The sequence below is a fragment of the Columba livia genome, chromosome 5 (assembly GCF_036013475.1).
Source record: "Columba livia isolate bColLiv1 breed racing homer chromosome 5, bColLiv1.pat.W.v2, whole genome shotgun sequence".
NCBI classification, from domain to species: Eukaryota; Metazoa; Chordata; class Aves; order Columbiformes; family Columbidae; genus Columba; species Columba livia.
Genome location: NC_088606.1, coordinates 61,697,104 through 61,714,845, shown reverse-complemented (window position 1 = coordinate 61,714,845; position 17,742 = coordinate 61,697,104). Strand labels below are relative to the sequence as shown.

Sequence of the window (17,742 nt, the reverse complement as noted above, 5' to 3'; positions counted from 1 at the left end):
TGAGAGGCTGAAACCTTCTCCTTAAAGACCCAAACATGTCCACACAAAGGTGTGATGGAATTTTGCAGGCATCTGTCAAGCAGAGGAGCTATGCAAAGAAAAGAAGAAAAAGGAAAAAAAAAAAAAAAAAGCAAAAAGAAAATGCATTCTTTTGACCTAACTGAAATATACAGCCTCTAATGCAGCCTCAGCATCAGAACTAACTCTTAATATCTATTATTTATATCTGACCTGGGTTAAGTCTTGGAAAAGCAACTCCTGCATTTCTAGTGGCCACCATGAAGGACGTACTTATATCGAGACACCCCCCATGAAAGACTCATAAGCTTCGCGCGCACACCTGAATAGTTCTGAAGTGTGCCTAACTAGCTGCACGGCGTGTCATGGTGTGCACTGATTGCCTTATCTTCTCATTTATCACAGATGAGTTGGAACCAACCTTGCTGAAATCTACTTGCATTGTCCTGATAAAATTGCAAGATCCATGTTGTTTCTGTATACAGTTTCCTGTTGAGGAGCTTACATATACCTACTGTATTATAAATGGTAACATTCATAAAATATAATCAACACTCTCATAAGCCATTTTATCATAACCTCATTGCCGCTACTCAAATAAACAACTTCGAACAAATAAAAATGCTCAATGTAGCTGTTTAATAACAAGCAAAGGTCAAATGAAAAGACAGATAAAATTGATTCATGGCAATGGTCTCAACAAGATCTTTTTCTTGCTGCTCTTAGATTTCAAATCACTGTAACGGTTGAAAGCGTTCTCTCGAAAGGACCTAATGTCAATATGTGTGACAAATAAGAAATGCTTATTTTGGCTTCAGGCATTACTGAGATGCATGTGCTTTGCAGATATGTTTGTGTAATGTGTACATGGGCCTTTCTTATATGACAAAATAAAATAGCATTAAGCAGCATTTCACGGGGAAAGGGGAAAAAGAAAACAACAACAAAATCTGGCTTTACTAGTAATATACAAGAAAATTTAAAAAACAGTAATAATAAACTGTATAAAGCACATTTGTGAACAACGCAAATAAAATTATATACATAATTTTCCCATCCAGTCAATCCTTGGTCATAAAGATTCATAGTTGTCATATAGACATAAATGGTGGATTTCCTAGGTACATAAATACTAACAAAGAACTACAGGTTTTGTCAGAGAAAATACCAGTGGATGAATTACACTTTACATATTTTATTGAGAATAGGAGACAAACTTTCCATTCTGATACAGCAAATATTTAGGCTCAATAGCTGGTCACTCAGATGTAAGAACAAAGAGAACTTAGTTAAGAAACTTTCATATGTGAGTTATTTTGTAACTGGAGACTTCTGGACAAATACAGAAGGAAAATATCATACAGTTAAATGCATCTTTAATGATAAAGAAATAGGTAAACATATAACAGACTGTACTTTGCCTTTTCTAAAGTCGGTGTATTTTATGAATTATTTAAGAACACGGTTAACCAAAAAAACCTGTGTTTATTCTAGCGAAAGGCATTACTTTTTAAAAATCATGTTAAAATCCAGGTCTTCTGACTTCCACAATTCTGTGATATAATCTTATCATCTAGTCAGTCATTTTATGAATTCTCAGATAAATAATCCTGAGAGCTTCATTCTTCAGCAGAGATCCTACTTCCTAACATCCTGCACACTTTGCATAAAATGCTTTTCTGAGTTAGTTGGCAAAGCCATTAATATTCAGTCACTTGAGCCCCACTGAAGTTGCAATGTTGCTGTGATATTTACAAGCCTGTACAATCTCAGTTCAGCAAAATACACGAATACAAGAATAAAGAAAAGCACCACGAAAGCTCTGTTTGTATCTGAAGGACTATCTACATGGTTAACAAAAGTCATGTCTTGAATGAGAACCTGTCACTTGATTCCTCCAAAGTAATTTAGAATTGTCTGTAAGTCTGATAGGTACTTTGTTACAGAGGTAGAAAATGGTCTAACGAAGCCTCTATCAATGCCAAATGGCGAGAGAGAAGCAACATAAGAAGATGTTGAAAGACACGTACATGGGTTCAATGGTCTGAAGAACTTCAGCAAAGAAAATGAGCTGAAACCCTGTCCATATTTAAGTTTACGATAAAAATCCCATTTATCTAAAGGGAGACCAGACTTCACAAAATAAGGCTGATGGATGTTCATTGAACAAGATTAATATGCATAAAAAGCAATACTGCAAAACTTTTTCAAAATATGCTATCAAAGACTCCAAACCAGAATGCATACTGTGTAGCACTAAATATTTGCTTTTAAAACCCAGTTTGTCAGGATATGGCCATGAAATTGAACGTGAGCAAAAATATTTACAAGATGACAATCAGTGAATTAATACCTTTCCAGACTATTCTAATAATGCACTTAGTCCTTAACACTGAACTCAGACATACAATTCAGAAGATCAGATGAGGTAATGAATGAAGTTTGACCAGGAACACTGGCAGGAGTGAATATACTTCAGGTCTAAGTGAGCAGAATCATCAATGGAATCTACATTTCATATTATGTGATCAGGATTAGTTATAGTCATATACTTAGTTCAAACAAAAGGACAAAAATCTGATCACATGGAAGTCTCTGGAAGTTTTACAAATAACATAAGAAGGTTTTTACCCAGTGCTTTTAACCATAAGAAAATAATTACAAACAGAAATGAGGATACACACAATTAGTGCTGCTTTTCAAAGTGTGCAAGCAGACTGAAACACAGCTGCAAGAAACTGTGTACATAGTGGAATTGGATGTTACATTTGAACGCTAATTATAATACTATTAATTATTTTACCACAAATAATTTTAACACCAGTATAATGTGGCCGTCCTGATTCACCTTCTTTGAAGGAAATGACCCTTGGGACCAGAGATGGGACAGTTCCAGGACCTGCTGGGGTAGCTCGGAAGTTAAAAGATCCAAAGTGTCACCTCTTCCAGACATGCCTAACCCCAATTTAGTCATCAGAGTATCAGATCCAAATAGATTTCTATAAGCAATAATAATTTCCATAAACATCAGCTGATTCGATCCATAACTGTATTTGCTTCATTCCATACTTAACCTTTTTGTTTCTAGATATATAGTTATTTTCAGTCTTCTTGCTATCATGGTGACTTACCTACAACCAACAAGGTATTAGTCGGAACTAATACCCTTTTAAAAATCAAAAGACGATCAATAGTGAGTTCATAAAACATCTCCCAACTCCACTAGAGTGCTTTGATGTTACAGCTTTGTACAGACCAGAGTCTACAAAGCAAGGGGAAAAGAACCTGTAAGCAAAATTTTGCAGAGATTTGCAAGTCTATTGTCAAGGATCGCATAGTCCATTTAACATTATAGCTGATCAAACATTATAAACATTGAACTATGAAGCAGGGCTATGAAGTTCAATAATAGTGTGTCAACCATAGCAAAAGAAGGCAAAGGCCAACCCTTGGAAAGAAAGGGCATGAGTTAACCAGTAAGGTTTAGGAACAGCTCATCATGACATACGTCTCTCAGGAGGTTAGAGGTGCTATTGAGGTACTTATGGAATTCCTGAGAGGGAGTGATGACAAATGAGTCCTTGATCAGAAAGTGAAATAAGTTTCAAAGGAAGGAAACTTCCCTTCAAGGGCAGCTGGGCAAAGGAAGGTACGCAGAAGTTACGGAAAATATCTTAAATGGTAGACAAAATCTCTTTTCTTTATAATTTTTATGTAGAATTTAAAATACTGCACTAGAACACACCTGCTTTTTTTTTTTTTTAATTGAATTAAATGTACCATTGCAGCAGTCTTAGCTGCTAGATAGTCAGCCATGGATAGAAGGGGAATACCCAGGGATCTTTGCTCCTCAGCTAAGAAGAGCAGTGTAAATACACCTTTATTGCTTTTATTCTCTCCTTCATTGATTTTTTGACTTGATATCACATGACAAACATTGAATTTCCTTGAAGAAAATAATTGTTTTACGGTGTAATTTTACACTCCTCTGAAGAACAGAGATTATATTTTCCCTAAAACAAAACCCAGAGATTTTAAATTGATGGAGATAATGGCATGAAGTCACTGTGGCAAACAGGCTTTTCTCTTTGCCTTGTCTTTAAACATGTTGAAAATGATAAGAGTGCAGTGTTGATCAAATGGAGTGACAGAAAGCATGAAATCCAAAGCCCAGTAGGATATCCACAAAAAGTAAGCAGAACATTTGTAAAGGAATGGTAAAACCACCATCTTGCAGTTTGCAATCATCACAAGAGGACTGCAAAAACATAAAAACAAATCCCCACAAATTCAGTTTGTTAACTCTCTTCTTACTTAAACTCATGACATTATTGCAGCATAAACATTATACAGTATTATGCAGAGTTCTTTTCTGCATCAATATCTCTTAGCAAATAACCTACAGAACAGTAGAAGTATTTCTGAACGAACAACAGTATCAGAATAACAGGAAAGAAATCATTAACACTTTCACTGCTGTGGGGAAAAAGAAATCAATATAATCAAAATACTATAAATTCTTTGAAGGCCTCCTCAGGACAAGGCGTTCCCTGAAATACTTTCAATATGTACTGTACTGTGTATGTATATTACACAGAGGACATGAGCTTGTGCTGACAAACACTGGACTTCACTGTTTCTTATTTTTAGCAAACACCACACAACTCTTTGTCCAGGGCAACTGGCATGGACTGCTTGTATAGGGAAACTGAATGACAGAGAACATGCAGTATCCCGTGTTGTTTAAATTATGCCAGCGTGGTTTTACTCAAACAAAAACTAATCTAACAGCTGCTGTGTACTTTTGTTTACATGCTATATGTCAAATCGTATTGTCCCCAAGGTACTTACGAGAGAAGCTTTAGCAGTCATTTTCTTAAATACGGATGCCTATCCGAATTTGGATTTTTCCACTATTGAACAGAATGACAAGCACACGATTGCTGTACTTAAAGCAATCTTTCACAGCTGCTTTGCTTTTTCAGTGATCCCATTAAATTGACGGCATGTGCCTGTGGGGTCTACAGTGTTACAAGACTGCTGAACAAGATGTTGGTTGTACAATACAAATTTGTACAATAGAACTTGGCTTTATTGTGGGAGCCATTTCCCAGGTCATCCTTCCATTCATTTTTAAGCTGATCAAAATTTAATTTAAAAACTTATCTATCTCTATGACCTTTACTGAACACCTGGTTATATTAATTGTTTAGAAGTGCAAACTCTAACACTTGGTGGTTAGTAGGCAGGAAAACCTATGAAGTCTCTTCAGTTCCTAAAATGAGCATGAGTCATGTCTTTTCTTGAACTGAACGAAGTAGCTGTGCATTAAATATGCTGGCACATCTTCTGCTTGAGCAAGTGGACCGAAATGGTGTGAATTGTTAATGCCTTGCTGCTTTGGTTCACGGCTTGTGATTGATCATTTGTAACTATATCTACTCCTTGTTCCATGAAATCAAGTATGGAGTAATGGGTTCATCAGATTTTTGGGTTAAATTGAGAGTGAAGAGGTACTGTGTGTGGAAATAAGAGTTGCCATGTTCGGGGCTGGCCTTGTAACAGCATGGAATCTAAAGGCGATATTCAAAACCACTTCACTCATCATACGCTTACTGATTCTGAATAGGGTCCATTTGCAGGGGACATTTGGTAGTTTTCCAATACACTTTATGCCTCTTTCTCCACTTCTACCAACCTGCACATCTTTTTCCTTTTTTTTAAACTAGAATATCTTAGGACAGGTCAGCATAGAAAATTAACAGATTTAAATAATTTGCTATGCAAAAGTAAAATAGCCTCAGACTGAAATGACTCTTCTCCTTCTAATTAATGATATTACCTAAATATTAAGCCATTTGCATGACTCAAGCTATAAAGAACTCAGCAAAGTTTTACTCATTACTCAGAATTATAATCTCATATTTTGTAGAAAATTAGTTTTCCAAGCAGAAAGAGTGAGTTAAAATAGCCTTAATTTTACTCCTCAGTCCATTCATGTGCAGGAATGACACATATTTCCAGATGCTACGACATGGCTTGTGACTTTGCAAACAGCAGCGTGTGGGACCACAGCACATACAAGCCAACGGCAACCAGAAGTGACAACCTGCGATGGCCTGCAGGAGAGAAATCACATCACGGCATCTCCACAGAACAGGAAAGGTAACACGTGTCACTATCAAACCTGCTGCAACGCTCACAACGTTCTGTTTGTGCAACAGAAGCCTCACTACACTTACTGTGCCACATCATCTCCCCTGGTTGCATTTCACCAATTCAGAATAATTCCACTGTTTTAAAACAGTTTACAGAAGCTATTGAATTACATGTGAATTATATTGAATTACATAGCTCTTCTTAGTACAACTATTTTAATGAGCATTCTCTAAATTTTTTTAAATAATCAAGGACCCTTTTTTTATGTAACTTTGACCTGAAAGTAGCTGTAAACTTTGAAATAACAAGAAAATGTTCATAAAGAAGACAGCCTTCTCTCTTTCTAAAACATGGCCGGGGAATCCTATCTGGCTTGTGAAGAGAGTCAAAAACCCTGAAAACTCTACTCCTAGCTTGGATGAAATCTGATTTGCTTCTCTGAAAGTGGTTAGGACTACAAGAGAAATAAGTAGGCTACTTACTTAGACACTTGTGGAGGTATACGACCCAAAGAAGATTCGTTTTAATTATTTACAAATGCTACATCTTCCTTGTATACTTCTCTTATGATAGAAAGATTATTTATAGACAGAGGCACTTCTAAAGTCTAAGGCTCTTGAGCTCATTTATTTGAAAACTTGTACTAGGACCCTTTGGTCTGAATAACAAAGAGAGATATCCAGGAATAAAGAAAACCATAATGGAGGTATATACTCAAATGCCTAATTAAATTTATAGTACAAAGATATAGGTATTTGTTAGAAAACAGGCCTGAAGGAAAGATTAAACAAATAACTCAGCCTTCTTAAACAGAGTTGGAATTATGTCTTATTTATAGACCATATACAAGGGTAAAAGAAATAAACTGTGTGTTATCTCATCAAAACTGTAAGAAAAAACTGTCAGACTAAAGTAAAAAGAGAAAAAGAGACATGCAATCACAAAAAAAAAGGATGCGAAATGATGCAAATAATAAAATGCAAAAGTTACATTAAACAATAGCCGTATTCATAAGCTTATTTACTGACAATTTGCCATTTTGCATTCAAGTTAAGGGTGCCAACTGACACAAAGGATTAAAAAAATAAGTCCAAATTTGCATTTCAGTTCTAAGTCCTCAATGTAATAAACAGAAAGCCTGTCCTACAAATGCTACTTACCACCTATGATATTGCCAACTTTTTTTCTCCACATACGTACTACCATCTCACTGGAGGACTAGTATTCACCCTCGGTTTGCAATCATCTGAAAACTTAAAAAAAAAGTATTACTGCAAATAATGAAGACCTAGCTCTTTAAGAAATACATTAAGAAAAACAAAAAAAGTCTCACCATAGTATGAATATGACCATGAGCCAGCACTGTGCCCTTGTGGCCAGGAAGGCCAATGGTACCTGGGGTGTATTACAAGGGGAGTGGTTAGTAGGTCGAGAGAGGTTCTCCTGCCCCTCTACTCTGCTCTGGTGAGACCACATCTGGAATATTGTGTCCAGTTCTGGGCCCCTCAGTTCCAGAAGGACAGGGAACTGCTGGAGAGAGTCCAGCACAGGGCAACAAAGATGATGAAGGGAGTGGAGCATCTCCTGTATGAGGAAAGGCTGAGGGAGCTGGGGCTCTTTAGCTTGGAGGAGACTGAGGGGTGACCTCGTTAACATTTACAGATATATAAAGGGTGAGTGTCAGGAGGATGGAGCCAGGCTCTTCTCAGTGACAACCAACGGTAGGACAAGGGGTAATGGGTTCAAACTGGAACACAAAAGGTTCCACTTAAATTTGAGAAGAAACTTCTTCTCAGTGAGGGCGACAGACACTGGAACAGGCTGCCCAGGGAGGTTGTGGAGTCTCCTATTCTGGACACATTCAAAACCCACCTGGACACCTTCCTGTGTAACCTCATCTGGGTGTTCCTGCTCCAGCAGGGGGATTGGACTGGATGAGCTTTGGAGGTCCCTTCCAATCCCTGACATTCTGGGATTCTGGAACAAGCTACAAAGTAAATGTTTACTACTCAGAGAACAAATGCCTTTGCAAAGTAGTCTATACCCCACATAAAATGCAGAATGTATAGCTGTCAATCCTTTGATTTCCAGTACATTGGTGAGTACAGTATTCTATATATGCAAAGTTATTAGAAATGCAAGAAATCAAATATTCAAAGTTATACTTGTGGGGAAAAAAAAAAAAAAAGTAATTGCAGGTCTAAAAAAAGTTACGTGTTTTTTACCAACTGGATTAGTATGAAACGAAAAAGAAAAATTTAGATGCTTGTGAGAAATGAATCTACTATCAGACACTGTACACATATATGTAACAGGAAGCTCTACTTCAAAGACTTTGTAGACAAAGTAAGATACACAAATAAAACTATTATTAATTCTAATTAGTTTAGCCACACAAGAAGATGAATATGCTGTGAAAAAAATTTCATGCATATTCACAAATCACAGATGGTCATGGTAGAAAAACAATATACTGCAGCAATGTCTTAAAAGTTCCTCAGTGACTTCAGTGGAAGACTCCTTAGCAGCAGAAGTGCATTTCAGTTACATTGGGTGCTGCAGAAGAGCAAGATGGGCTTGATTTTCCCTGTTTATGTTAACCCTATGTTTTGACCACAGCATACACACTTTGAATGCTTTGAGTAAAAAGGCATGGTAAACTCTGAAACGTTACAATTGCTTACCTTAATCTCTGATTCTCACTAAACATACAAGCACGGGTTTTTGTATTATGTTAAATGTTTACTTGTCAGTGACTTTCTATTCTGCTATAAAAGACAGAAACACTCCTTTAGGAACACTTCGAACAACAGAATCCAAACATAATAAAGTTTTGGGTTGATGTATACCATCTCAACAGGGCATACCACAAGCCATTTCTTATGCCCTTAGTTAAATTCTGAATTACAATTATTGCCCATGTCCATATTGTTCTCATTTTTCCTAGTCAGGTATCACAGCTGTTGTTTCAGAGATAATCCTCCCACTCTTAGGAGTTTATGCTGAACCAGGTTTTCAGATTGAATAACATAAAGTTGTATACCTCAGTCAATTTAAAACATGCCTTTCCTGATAGCATCCTTTTAAAAACTATTTGATTACTACATATACTTCAAAGCAATTTATTATTGAATATTTAGCTTATCTTTCTCTAGTTCGTACAGAAATCATAATCCTCGGGAACATATACAATAGCTGTTTTTATATTGTGCAATACTATTGAGTGAATGCAAATTTTATGAGAGAGGTGAATCATCACTATAGGATTTGTGTCATTAAAGCAGAAACTGTCACTGAAATGATGCTGGTGAAATTACCTGTCATTCTTTGGAAGAAAGTCAAAGATAGATAGCACACAAGTTACTTTTTGATGACAGAAATGGCAATACTTCGACCAGGAGAAATACATTGTTCATGGAACTGTTGAAAAGAAAAGGCAAGAGGAAAATACTAATGATATTTTTCACCCATCGTGCCTATTCCAGGTCAGTCAGGTGAATATCCTATTTTTCAAGGCGGTCATAGAGAAAACAGAGCCAAAGTATGAAGAAAAATTTTATGAGTCTTGTAAATTTTAAGGTGAATGTGCCCCATTTAAAAATCCCACACTCAACTGCAATAAGACATGTTCAAGCACAAAACAACACCTCTACAGAATCCACATTCCACAACTGACATTGCACATTAAACTTAGGAGAAATGCTACCTCTCCAAAGAAATGCAATTTAAAATAGGATAAAGAGAATACACCAATAATAAAGTCTTGTGTTTCTTTCACAGGCTCTTCTCCTCTTCTCTTCTCTTCTCTTCTCTTCTCTTCTCTTCTCTTCTCTTCTCTTCTCTTCTCTTCTCTTCTCTTCTCTTCTCTTCTCTTCTCTTCTCTTCTCTTCTCTTCTCTTCTCTTCTCTTCTCTTCTCTTCTCTTCTCTTCTCTTCTCTTCTCTTCTCTTCTTTCCCCTTTCCCCTTTCCCCTTTCCCCTTTCCCCTTTCCCCTTCCCTTCTGTAATTACAGTAGCTTCAATGTTGTTCTAAGGTGCACAAACATGGAACTCTTACAAAGGTGATGCATACCACTTAGGATTGCTAAAATACAATATATTCCCTTCCACCTGCTCATTTTTGTGCATAACTGCCATATTTAGGTCAAATGCCATGTTTCTGACACAGTTCTAACCTAACTCAGGACACTTTTTCAGGCAAGAGAGAAGAAAAGATGGAAAACCAAGCAAATATATTACAATTTCTTACCATGGGGTCAAGGTTCTCCAATAGTTGCAGTTTCTCATTCTTTACAACTAAAGTTTCCTTAGCTTTCAAGGCAGTTGCCTAACTGAAAACACCCATCTAAAATAGATCTGGGAGAATCAGATCCAAGTCTACTCAGAAACAAACAGAATGTGGACCTGTACTCAGGTCTCCCCTATCAAATTTTGCTCTAAGGTCTCCAGCTTAACAATTTTTTTGAAAGATCTTATCTCAATAAGATTATTTTAGACATTTTCTAGACTTCAGCAGGAGAGAGAAACTGTTTCATATTAGTTCAAATATAAAACAAATAGGGGAAAAGAAGTCACCATTGTCTCTTCTTCCAAATTTTCTAAACATACTTATTCTTTCCAATTTTAAGTGCATAAGGACAGGCGTTTTCAGCATCAAAAAACTACTTTCCTTCAACGAATTATCAATCCTATTTGATATCCATCAGTATATTGATTGCTGTATGGTAGACGTGCAATTCTTCCATCAGAAGCCTGTACAGTGACTAAATGGAGATGGGAGGAAGACTGTGAAGATTGAGTGGCCTGGTAAATCTGCCTTTTGAGAACTGAAGCAGAGACAGCAATTGTTCAGTGTGTCCTTTGTTCTCATTCATTCAGCGATACAGATCTAGCACAACTGAAGTGAGAATGTTATCACTTTTGTTAGGGTTTCAGAACAAAAAGAATCAAACATCCTTCAGTTGCGTTTTAGACCTTCCTGCCAAGATACCACCAGTATTTGGTGAGTTCACATCATTCTGCATAGCTGGTCCAATTTTTCATTAATAGGTAAAAGTCTGAAAAGAAATAGTTACTGACTAGAGAGAAACAAATACACCTTTCACACAGTAGCAAGAATCTGGAATATTGTATATTATTTGTGATTTGACTACACCATGACTGCCATTGTCCCAGATGAGGGCAGTATGCTAGGAAATTATCAACATATGCACCATATGTAATATATGATGCCTTTATTCCTCCACTTTTCTTTAGACATCCGCTCAAAGACAGGATATTGGACTAGACAAAATTCCACTCTGACACAGTATTGAAATTTTTATGGTAATTTTTTTTTCAATTTATAAGCAAGAAATATATAGTTTTCTTTTAAAATCAGTAGGCTGGATGAAATACCATTTTGAAGATTTAACAATATTTTTATTTTATACTTACTGTTGCATTAATACCTGAGACACTGATTGTCAATTTCTTTTAAATGTGTCAGCCTTTACACATTCATCTGTCAGTGGAGGATCAGATCTTGTATAAAATTCAAACAGGAACTGCATATAAACTTACAACTTTTCTTTTGGCCTTACTTCTCCTTCCTCTGCACCAAGTAGTACATGTATGTTAGAAATTGCCCAACAGTTTTTATCTTTCAGACTGTTTTCTTTTTGCTCCTATGCAAACTTTTTTCTTGTGCTGGCAAAAGTATTTATGTGGGCGTGCAGTGAATCAGATTCCAGAAACTATTCCGGATGAAAATTGATTATTTTAACTGTTTTATTTTTGGTGTAAGTCATGTCACCCATGTGGTTCACTGAATGATGGAACAAAACCTTTGTGTTGTCCAGGGAGCTGCAGAAGTCCGACAATGACAGCACAAGTGGTGGAGGCTTCTTTTAGCAACAGGGCTGGAATACACTGACTTAAAATGCTTAAAACTATGGCCTTAGTGATTTTTGGATACCCTTAACAAGCAGTCCACCTCTTTATAAGGCCTCATGGATATCAGTAAAATAATTAATGTTCTAGGCCAAAACAACCCCATAGAATAAAAACAAACAAACAAACAAAAACAGAGACAGGTTGATACTATCCAACTATTGAATTTGTGTGTTCAAAAATTATTGCTGAAATTTTTTGCTTCAATATACAGACAAGTTTGATCTGTGTGTTTTGATTATCATCATGTTGAAAGCAACATGAATATTCTAGTTAGACAACAGGTTCTGTGAATACTGATTGCAGAAGTATTACTATTCACATTTGCATGCAGTTTCATAATATATATTAGCACCAATGCTGACAGTAATAAAATTAGTTTCATGTTACAAAATATGGGATGACATCTATCAGGCACCATTAGAAAACTGACAGACATACAACCTTTCATGAACTGAGCCAGATAATAGTTCTCCTGGGTATTATTTTAGTGGATGAAAAATATAATTACAATGAAATAGAATATTTCATTTGGAAGGGACGTACAACAATCATATTGTCCTACAGACTGAAAAAAAATGGATTACACAATTCAAAATCTTTGCAAAGTATTCCATATTGTGAAGGAGCCCTATGTTTGAAAAGTATTTAAAATTTAGTTTTAGAAACTTATTTCAGATACATTAAACACTAACAATAGAAATGAGGTGATATAAACTATATATGCCATACTTGTTTCGGGACAAATACATATACACTTCTAGACTTACTTGAAAACAAAGACAGCATATCAGTTCTAAAACCTACTGAATTGCCAAGAAAGGATTAAAATGCCTTATACAGGAAGAAAGATTCTTGCATATAGCATAACTTTAGAATCCATTGTTATATGATTACAGTGTCATATCTTTTAAGATAAACACTTCAACTACTGAATATTTATAATTAAATATCTAACCTAATCAAAATTGACCACATTTTCAAATATATATAATTCACACCTCAGATAGTGTGAGAAATAATGCTCCTTGGTAATAAATCCTCAGATAACATACTGTTAGACAGCACACACAGAAGTAGGAGAAGAAATGCTGTGAAATAGGCATAAGGCGGCTACTATGCAAAGACAAGCAAATTAAAGAGCTGGGGGGATTTCAGGAAGGAGGAAGCACAGAAGTAAAATTCCCTTTATTTAACCTGAGCATACATATAATTCCCATTTTGTTGAATTTCAAGGCTTCGTAATTTAAGAGATTTTTTGGCTGTTGTTTGTTTGTTTTTTAGAGTAACGTATAGTTATACAAAAGCAATAAAACTGTGGTAACAATGAAGATACTTTGGTGATACATTCATTCAAACATGCTAATAAAAAAAGGTTACCTTTTCAATTTGATTTTGTGATGCAATAGTCTCATAGTTATCCTGCCCTGTGCAGTTCTTAAACATTAAAATTCTGTCAGAGGTGTCCTTAGTAATTTTCTACCTGCAGTTGGAAATGACAGGCTTGGTTTTCTTTTGCTTGACACCATTATGAGGAACCAGGCCATTCACTGCCCAAGCTACTTTCTTCATCAATGACAGATGGTCTGAAAGAAAAAAAAAAACAACAAAGAAGTCAATATTTGGCTTCGAAATTAAAAACGGACACATCACACTCCCCCTTCCCCATTACCTTAAAAATACACACTGGCCTGTCTCCACTTAGAGTGGTATTTTCTGAGATACTACCACCAGCTTCCTACTAACCGTGACATAAGCTGTAGCAAGCTGTCTGCAGTGATAGCCTGCATAAATCATCATTCCTGAAGGGAACAGATGTTCAGGGTATGAAAGAGTAATACCACAATTTAGTCATAATTAAAATTCACCTTAGCATGCCTCTATCAGTGAGCAGAGAGGAACATTTCACTTCTCACCTACAAAAATGAAATGCCTCTCATTTCTTCTGCTTCAGGAAAATTAAGCTTGAACCTTTTGTACATTGTTTTGAGTTCCATATTTGATGCTGCATCATACAAATGGCATTTTTATTTCACTTTAACTGCTAGTTTTCTTCTTTCCCAAGCACTAGAAAATGACCTCTAAGTGGTGTACTGCCTCTGCACAAAATGCACTTACAATTAAATCTACAAAGGAGATCATCGCACATTGCATGCAGAAATATAATCAGTAGCTATCTAGCTACAGATCAAAACTCTGCCAATAAACATACTCACAGTACTGATCATAATTCAGGCTGAGTTGAATATATTTAAAAACTTAGGGACTGAAGGCCTTTAAAATTATTTAGTAATCTAAGATCACTAAAATCAGTGGGACTTAGAGGATTAACTCAGTTAAAAATTTGATCCTTAGCCTTGTAACTGCCATTAATGTTAATGGAATGTGTCTATACACATAATTTCAAAAATGTAAGCCTCATACTGCTATTATTACAGTTGGATTACATTAGATGCATGACACTTATTTTGAAAAATCAGTTTCAATTCACAAATCTTTATATCATGAGGCTACTTTATTATGAAATATAAAGCATATGTTGATTATGTTAATATGTCTCTAAACCCATTAAAGTATAATGGCTGAGCTTGTCATAGCAATTTAAAGTTCTAAGACAAAAGATAATTTTTCTTCACATCAACGTTGATATTGACAATCAATTTGAAAAAAAACATCATTAAACCATGGTTTACTTTCCAAGTTAAATATATTTAGTGACCATCAAGCTATGGAACTTCACACTGGATTCTAAAGGACAATATTCTTAAGTTAATAACTCCCACTTGGGTGAAAACAATATTTTGGCTGGCCATGTAAGACACCCTGTTCACTCAGTGTATAGGATGGCTTGAGTATCTCTTGGTCCCTCCATCAATACAAGTTCCAAGTTGTACAACACTGTAGTAATGAGGAAGATGCATCTCTGAATTCATAGGAACAGCATAACTTGAATCACATCTTCACGTGACTTGCCCATGAATTCCACTTCTGATCACAAGAAAACAGTATGCTTGTAAAAAAGAGGTGGTTGCAAGACCAGTTTAAGTACTGGTTGAAAAACGTCTCTACTAACATTGGAAAACAGACCCTTAAGATCTCAACTAAGCAACATCAGTGACCAGGAAGATGGACTGCTGTCATCTGGAAATCTTTTTAAATGGTATCTTTTCAGAGGAGTTGCAGAAGGTCTTTCAGACTTGAAAGAAGGAGCTCTAACATGCATTGACAAATCTAGTCTAAATCTGTGCCATGACTTAGTTTGGTAGGGTATTCATTTAGATAGCTATTGGACACATATATTTGCTGTTTCCACATAAGCATTTATTACAAGTTGGCTGGGTAACAACAAAAGGATGTTTCTCAGTTTACGTACACTGCACTAAGTATAGTTTGGTTTCCTCCTGAGCAAAGTGGTAATTGGAAAAGAAGTGGCAGATTATTTAGATTTTAATAAAAGATGACATAAGGTGAAACTTTAAGATCACTTGGCATTGAATGACAGGAGCAAGTAGATGCCTAAAGGTGAATTTAGGAAGATTATAGCCACCTAAGCCAAAGAATGTGAAAAAGAAGAATCTCGCCCACCTTTTCAGGTTGCATCCACAGTACCCCCTAAGGCTGGCTGGAGACTTGCTCTGAAGGTCAAGCTTGTCTGTATTCTGCAGTATAAGCCTGTAAGGAAGCTCCAAGCACAATAGGAATAAGCCCTCTAGGAATCTAAGTTGCCAAAAATGCCAAACACGATCTTGGTCCCAACCTTGACTGCATGAGATGTCAATGAGGTTGATACATGCATAGATGGCAGGTACTACATGTGTAGACATAAAGTCAGGCACTTCCTTGTCTTTGTGATCCCTTATTTTCAACAATAAATTACTCCTCCTACCTGAAATTGTCTGTACATTGTTGCTGCTCTGCACCCTTATGCAGCCATGATCCTACTCAATTAGAGAAGTTTGACAACTACCAATCTTCTGGGGCTCTCGTCCAAAGCAAAATTCCCTCACTGGAAGGATACTTAAGATATACTAAGTGCAGAGACAGTCATAGCACTGATTTTATGACAAAGAGACATAAACATTTAAATCAAAAAACGACTTGAAAAATGGTGGTAAAGTTTCATTTATAGAAGTGGTCAAGTGTTTATATAACCCCCAGTATGCAGGCTGGACTGAGATTTCTCTCTTGCTGCTATTGGACTGTGCAGCAGTAACACAAAATTCCTGAGAGAATAAAGAAAGAATAACCACAGGAGTCTGACTTTATAGACTATTGATAATAAAAGTACTTATTTGGAACTAGGGTAAGGATTTTATATCAATTTTACACAATGTCTAAAGAAGGTGTTTAAGCAGAGGCATCAGATGAGATTTCAGCTTCATTCCGTTCTTCAGGATTTCTCAGTATTGGTTGTAAATGCTGCTTCTCTTGAAGCTACCTTACGCTTCACACTAATGCTGTAACTGAAAATGTTGTTACACAGGACAGAGTGATTTGATGGGAGACTGAAAGGAAGCTTCTAACCATGCTAAAAAAATTTTGATGTCTTTACATGCCTAGGATATGTGACAGAAATAGAGCAAATATGGACAATCGAATGTAGAAGATTGCTAAGGTTTGTAGGGAGAGAGGTTATACTCTATTAAACTAATAAGTAGGATAAGAAACAGACAACTGTTTGACATGTTTTTCTTGCATTGCTTAAATACTTAGATCTTCTACAAGGACCTACTACAAAACAAGTGGATTCCATTCACTTTCAGGGTTGGGAATAAAAGGCAGCATCATTATGTAAAAATAGAGGCTGGGAGATCCTGGAGAGAAGGCGGTTGGGAGGAGGTCTAAGCTCAATCTTCAGCTCCCTAAAGAACGGCTGTAGGAAAGACAGAGATTTCTCAAAGGGGCACAGCAAAAGGACACGAGGAAACAGCCACAGCTGCAGCATGGGAAAATCCGACTAAATAGAAGGAAAACAAATTGACAATAACTAAGCAGTGGAACGGCTTGCCCAGAGAGGTTGAGGAATTTCTGTCTTTGGACATTTTCAAAACTTGACTGGATAATGCCCCGAGCAACCTGTCCTACCTTTGACATTAGCTCTATTTGAGGAGATTGGACCAGATCACCTGCAGAGGTCCCTTTCAAGGCAAATTATTCTGATTCTCAGTAATCTGCCACTGCGTAGCACATAGTTGTACAAGCTATTGCCAACCATAATGTACCTTAATTTGTTAACCACTGAGTTAACACTAAGTACTTGATACTGCAAATTTACAAATCTTAGCCTAGTTTTTTATATACAACATTTAAATAAATTTTAATGCCAGAATTTACCATAATTTTTGAAAATGAAATGATATGCTTTGTGCTATGCTTAATGTTAGCTGTTCAAGTGATTCAAACAAGATCAGTAACACTAATCAACGACTTTGTACAGAAAGTGAAGATTAACTGGGCAAATTGACGATACATTGACAACTGTGGATAAGCAGAATATATTAACTAACTGGAAGTAACCCCCCCAAAACCACACAGTAATGCTGATACTGCTGCTATAGCAGATTTACAGTTCAAATTCATATGTCAAGGAATACCCTCCTCCAGAAAAAGAATTCCTAATGATACAATGGCATAGA

The 17,742-nt window shown here is 36.3% G+C and overlaps 1 protein-coding gene across 1 annotated transcript in view; it reads right to left on the bottom strand.

Annotated features, from left to right (window-relative positions):
* Positions 1–640: 640 nt before the first annotated feature.
* DCDC1 (doublecortin domain containing 1) overlaps positions 641–17,742 on the bottom strand; it is a 42,530-nt gene continuing 25,428 nt past the window's right edge. The window contains 4 exon segments of the mRNA XM_065066506.1: positions 641–7,430; positions 7,511–7,572; positions 8,050–8,164; positions 13,487–13,692. Of these exon segments, the coding sequence (XP_064922578.1) occupies positions 8,072–8,164; positions 13,487–13,692 (299 nt within the window). The 3' untranslated portion in view covers positions 641–7,430; positions 7,511–7,572; positions 8,050–8,071.